Here is a 6466-nt window from a genome sequence, read left to right on the forward strand (position 1 = left end):
CTGCTACCTGCCCTAGTGACAGCCTGGAAGGTCCAGTAGCTGACAGGGAGGGTACTTTGGGACCTTCTGGAAAGAATGTGTTCTCCTTCGATGCCTTGTCTCAGGAGTTCCTGTTCCATTGCCTTATCAAACTTTGCATCCCAGCCTGTCAATTCTGGAGCCTCTGCTGTGAACAGCATTTTTCTAGGAGAGTGTAGAGTCTTCTTGGGGCTTCCCAGGGGGCAGGAGACGAAGGAGACATGAGTTTGATTTCCTGGATTGGGAAGATCCCCAGGGGGAGGGCACAGCAACCCTCTCTGGTATTCTTGCCTGGAGAATCCCATGGACAAGAGAAGCCTGGAAGGCTATGGTCCATAGGTCGAAAAGAGTCAAACATAACTGAAATGACTGAGCATGCACACACTTAGAGTCTTCTAAGTCAGCAGTCCCCAACCTTCTCGGCACCAGGGACCGATTTCATGGGAGACAATTTTTCCTTGAACGGTGAGGTGGGGAGATAGTTTCGGGATGAGTCAAGTGCTTTAAATTTACTGTGCACTTTTTTTCTATTATTATTACTTCAGCTCCACCTCAGATCATCAGGCATTAGATCCTGGAAGTTGGGGACCCCTATTCTAAGTGATGTAAGAAAAGGGGAGGCTTATCAGGGGAAAGGTATCTGCTTATTTATGTCAGGAATCACACCTCCAAACCCTCTCCTTCCTAAATCTCTAAGGAGGCTGCAAACAGGGGAGGAGGCAGAGGCTGGTGGAGGCGGAGCTCACAGCCTGGCCTTTACTCCTGGCCTCCGCCTCTCAGCGCAGCTCCCTAAACTCAGAAGTTAAGGATCCCCAAGGGCTTCCAGAGCAGTCTTTTTCTTCCTCAGTCAGTGATGGGATGGGGGACCCCTGGGCATATCGTGCATGAGATTCAGAATTCCATGACAGCAGGGCTGTTGGCCTACAGGAATGTTATGTTAGGGGGCGGAGGGGAAAGGAATCAAGCCCTTTTCTGAGGTCTTTCCACCCTCTTGGGACCCTGGTCATTTGGTGTTTGCTGTAGAGAAATCATAAGTGAAAGGCAGATTTCTTCATGTCTTGGAAAAAGGTCAAAGAAAACGAACTAACATTCAAAGCAGGAAAGAACAATTAATTAGTTAATCAGAGTGCCCTGCTTTGCAGAGATAACTTTGGGCTTAGGTCAGGCCTCCAGGGGTGGAGGCCTCACTGGGTAAAAGCAATTGTTGACTTCTGGTCTCTATGGTGACCTGCAGCTGGTGTCACGGGCCTTGGGGCCAGGAGCCCTGGGGCCTGATAGATCAACAGCCTGTCTCACCCCAATTATTGAGCTTTTGGACTTCCTCCCTCCTTGTCAGCCTGCCATCCCCTTCTCTACACTTCCCTGTGTTTGTTGCAGGGAAGGGACCTTTCTATTTTTTTTTTTCTATGGAATGAGGAGTGATTTCATCTTCTTCCTACCCTAAGTACCAATAAGCCCTTTTCATCCAGCATGAGATGAAGCCAACCCATTAGGGCTAAGATCCTGTCTCCAACAGTATCTGCTGTGTGACCTTGGGCAGGTTGCCTCACCTCTCTGGGCCTCAGTTTTCTCATTGGTAATACAGGTGGAATAACACCTCAGATTATGGGCAGAATTAAATAAGATACTTAATAAAAAGCGTTCAGGAAAGTGCCTGGCACATTCAAAAGGCTCAAGATTTTTTTGCAACTCTAAATCTCCAGCGTAGGTAGAGCTAAAGAGAGCTCGCCCAAATGAGTTTGGCACCTCCGACATTGCTCACAATAGACTTGGACCTTTCTTGGGGAGGGATCCAGACTCATTGGGTTAAAGGTGCTGACGGGGAGAGTTTGTGTTGGCCTTTTGAGATCTGTTTTTGCAGCATCTTTAACTGAAAAAAATCAAGAAGCAGAGGCAACAGGAAGATGCATGGTTGAGCCAGACAGTGGTCACTGAGGGCCCTTCCAGTTCTGAGTCTGAGGCCCCAAAACTTTCTTGTCTCCCCTAGGTCTGCCAGGGGAGAGAGGGACCCCAGGACTGCCCGGCCCCAAGGGTGATGAAGGGAAGCTGGGAGCTACTGGGCCAATGGGCATGCGTGGCTTCAAAGGTAACACTGCATCTCAGAGCATGCTTGCTTACCACCCGCCCCTGAACACCAACTTGGGCACTGGACTATGGACTGGGCTCAAATTCTGGTTCTGCCACTGACCCGCTGAGTAACCTTGAGCAAGTCACTGAATCTCCTTAAGCATCTGCTTCTTTTCTTCCTTTTGGCCATGCCATGTGACATGCGAGATCTTACTTCCTGGATGAGGGATGGAACCCATGCCCCCTGCAGTGGAAGCGTGGGGTCCTAACCACTGAACCACCAGGGAATTCCCCTTAATCATCAGTTTCTGCATCCCCAAACTAGAAATCCTCATGATGCCATATTTCACAGGGCTCTCATGAGGGTTACATGTAATGCATATGAGTGAAAACGCAGTAAATTCTAAAGCACTATAGAAATGCAAGGGCGTGTTCCTGTGCTTGCAGTTCAGTGACGTAATGAGAGGAAACCAGGTCAGGAGAACAGAGACTGCAAACCCAGGCTAGCCCCTGCCCCCAGGACGGCCAGATTCCTTACAGTTTGTCATATTCTTTTGGTCCCCCAAATAGTTAAAACTTTAAACAGTTCTCAGATTTCCACTGTCAATAGTGTTTCTTCTGACTTGTTTTCCTTCATGTTAATAGTCACCTTGTTCATTTTCAGGGGAGCCCATCTTTGCATGTTCATTTCGAGTCTCCAAACCTCCTAGCACCATTGCAGAAGAAATCTGACACTTTCCCTGGCCTTTGCCTCCTCCCTTGTTCTCACCCCACATCAAGGATGACCTGTTGATCTTGGATCACTGGGAATTTTTATTTTACTTTCTGCCTGGTGATTAAACAGACTGAGGTTTTCCTTCCTCTTATATCCACATTTTTAAAAATTGATTTTTAAAACACATTACAAAAGCAGCGCATGCTTACTAAAAACAATTCAACAATACAGAAATGCATAAAGTCTAAAGTATACAGTGAGTGCCCTCCTTCATGGTCTCTTAGGTGCTTACTCTTCAGAGTAACTACTGCAAACACTTTGGAGCACATCCTGCCAGACTTTTTTCCAAAAACACATTCATATTTACATATATGGTTGCCTTTGTTGTTTTGTTTTTTTTTTTTCCAAAACTTGGATCACACAAGGCATCTTCCCCTGGAACTTGCTGGCTTCCTTTTTTTCATGAGAGAATTTGCCATAAGCTTTTGATTTGTAGTTGATTTTCTGGAGGCACTTGGATGGAATCCCCTGGTCTTTTTAATGTCCCCTTGAGTGGTGTCAGGACCTTTCAACTTCTTTGTAGAGTGAGATGTTAGCTGAGAAAAGAGCTTTGTTCTTTTAACCATATCCTAGGAAGGAAATGCCACAATTCCCTGGAAACTCCCTCGTGTTGTATAACCTCCTTCACCAAAAAATCTGCCCTATGTAGAACCTATGTTTCTCCTTGTAACTGAAGACCCTCCCTGCTTCCTTTTCTTCCTGCATGCTTATTAGAGCAACCTTGGATTTAAGCTTCTAAAATTTTGGCTATTTAGTAGGAATATCTTTTCTTTGTCTGCTCCCTATGGGATACCATGCACTCCTTTAAGTCCGTGCTGCGATGGTCCTCTGTGTTTTAATTAAGAGGGAAGGAAATGTCTCGGCTTGGTGCCCACCCACCCTGCTCCCAAGGAGGACTGGACAGACAGCATAACTGACTCAAGCTCTTACCCTTCCTGCCATACATGCCTTGCAGGTCTGCGGGCTCCTGCCTCAGCATTTCTCTGGTTTGGGGTTAATGTCTCCTGCAGATAAGACTTTGTTCACCATGTGGATTTATTTCCATTTCTAATGTGGGTTTTCCTCCTCTGTTCTAGGTGATCGAGGCCCAAAAGGGGAGAAAGGAGAGAAAGGAGACAGAACAGTGGATGCCAGTAAGGAAATTCTGTTGGGGTCACTGGATTCTGGGTCGGCACGGGTGTGGCTGTTGCCCCAAGCAGCCCCACAAGTTTTGGGGTCTGGAACATGGAGCCATTGGCCCTGACTCCAGTGTCAAAGAAGCTACCTACCTGCTCTAGGGCTCAGTTTGTCCAGCAAGAGAGAATTATACCCAGGGGCACAGGCTATGTTTCCAGTGGTTGTATAAGGGTCTGGAAGCAGACTGCCCAGGCTTCTTTCTGGTTGCCTCACTACGTAATGTGTGCCTCAGTTTTCTCATCTATAGAATGGGAATTAAAAGTGTTCTTACATCATAGAGTCATTGTGAGAATTAAATGAGTCAATCCATGTAACTGGTGGTTAGGACACATGGTTAGGACTCAGTATTAATTATTAGTATCCTATGTAATACACCAATTCAGACAGACTTTCTCAAATCATCAGAGATGCTTGCTAAAATTCAGTTACTGACTTCATTAAAGAGCTTGACCTACCTGGGTGGTTATATGGGGAAAGGTGTTGAGGCTAAGCAGAAACCTGTTTGTTTTTTCCCTCTGCCACTAACTGAGCAGTGATGCTGGAGATTTCATTTGGCAGACCACTGAGTCCAGAAATGGATGTCTCTCCAACCAGGGTCCTTCCTACAGTGTTTACGAGGGAAGTCAGCTTATCTAGTTCTAACACTCTTTTCCAGGGCTTATTTCCATTATGAAGGGCTCCATGTAGAAACTTGGAGAGACTGCCAGAGAATAGCGAGCCTCCAAGCCAAGTTTCAACGAATAGAGTTTTCTAGCCAAGTTAAAAAAATGGTACCAGCACATAGTATTCTGGGGGCTCTGAAATCTACCATCTGGGTAAAGGCTCAAGCTGTTTACCCTCTTCTAAGGCATATGGGCTCTAGTGTGGGCTCTCCAGGAATCCAGGGCCTGGGGAAATGGACAGACACCACTCTAGATGCACACTTCGGACCCAATGTGAGGGTTTCCTGAAGGCTGATCCTTGGTTTCAGTGGATCCTTAAAGTGACACTTCCATCCAAGCTATGCAGGGCCAAGAGACCTTGATCTTGAATAGTACCTTCTCCAAAGTCCGTGAACCTTTATCTTGCCTCCTACTTCCTCTGCCCTTTCCTTTCCTAGGACAGTGGTTAAGGATCCAATAGGAGAAATGTACATGATAGCTTTTTGTCTCTCTAAAGCGATGGGTGTACCTGAGGACAGGTATGCCCATATCTACAGGGACTCCATATGCTCATCTTCCATTGCTGTGTCGTGCCAAGTTGCTTCAGTCATGTCTGAATCTTTGCAACCCCATGGACCATAGCCCACCAGGGTCCTCTGTCCATTGGATTCTCCAGGCAAGAATACTGGACTGGGCTGCTGTGTCCTTCTCCACACCTTACCTTGGATGCTGTAATCCACAGCAAACTATATACTTTCTAGCATTATTTAGAGTCCCTTTCACGGAGAAGGCAATGGCACCCCACTCCAGTACTGTTGCCTGGAAAATCCCATGGATGGAGGAGCCTGGTAGGCTGTAGTCCATGGGGTCGCTAAGAGTCAGATACGACTGAGCGACTTCACTTTCACTTTTCACTTTCATGCATTGGAGAAGGAAATGGCAACCCGCTCCAGTGTTCTTGCCTGGAGAATCCCAGGGATGGGGGAGCCTGATGGGCTGCCGTCTATGGGGTCGCGCAGAGTTGGACACGACTGAAGTGACTTAGCAGCAGCAGCAGAGTCCCTTTCAAGGACAGCCAAGGGCTTGACTGGGAGTGTCTCAGCTAGAAGAGATATGCTGGACCATGCAGGAGCCAAAAAAAAAAAAAAATGAAGGCAAAGGAAGGGAATCTGGATGTGATCTAGGATGTCAGTGATATATCTGAGTCACATTTCTTTGAGAGCTGGGCAAACTACTTTGTCTCTTGAACACTGCCTTGTACAGCTCTTTGCTGACTGTTGACTTTTGGTAAACAGTGCCAAAGCAGCTGAGAAGGACCCTGACATTCCCCTGTGAAATGGAGAAGTCCTGATGGGGTGGTGGGAAAGGAGGGACAGTGGAAAGATGACCTCTGAGAGGGATAGCAGAGACACCGCCCACCCAGTGCGTACCCACGGGTGCTTGTCAGACTCTTTAGCAGCTTCTCCAGCTGACTCAAGAGCAGGGGGTGGGCTGCGCTGGGCAAGCCTGGAAGAGCTGTGCGCTGTCAGTCACCATGCAGCCCATGGGGATGTTTTCATCTGTTTGCCTTGCCTCGGTGGGCCCAGCTGGGTGGGCTTTGCAGTGGGATTGGGCCCTGAAGCTGGGGGCACAATGTATAGGGGAATGGGTGTGGGACAGAGCTGAATCGCAGAGGTTGGGGGCTCCCCCAGGCATGGGCAGGGAGCCTGGGGGAAGGGCATCTAATCCACGTGGCCCTGGAGCCTCTATTCTGCACTCAGAGGCTGGGCCGCCCCCTCTCCCGCACCGC

General features: G+C 47.9%; 1 protein-coding gene across 1 annotated transcript in view; it reads left to right on the forward strand.

Moving 5' to 3' along the window:
• Positions 1 to 6466, forward strand: part of SCARA5 (scavenger receptor class A, member 5) — a 133962-nt gene that overhangs the window by 92346 nt on the left and 35150 nt on the right. The window contains exons 7-8 of the mRNA XM_010839607.1: positions 2006 to 2104; positions 3937 to 3993. Coding sequence (XP_010837909.1) covers positions 2006 to 2104; positions 3937 to 3993 — 156 coding nt within the window. The remainder of the gene's footprint in view (positions 1 to 2005; positions 2105 to 3936; positions 3994 to 6466) is intronic.

The sequence above is a fragment of the Bison bison genome, unplaced genomic scaffold, assembly GCF_000754665.1.
Source record: "Bison bison bison isolate TAMUID 2011002044 unplaced genomic scaffold, Bison_UMD1.0 scf7180017864123, whole genome shotgun sequence".
Taxonomy (NCBI): Eukaryota; Metazoa; Chordata; class Mammalia; order Artiodactyla; family Bovidae; genus Bison; species Bison bison.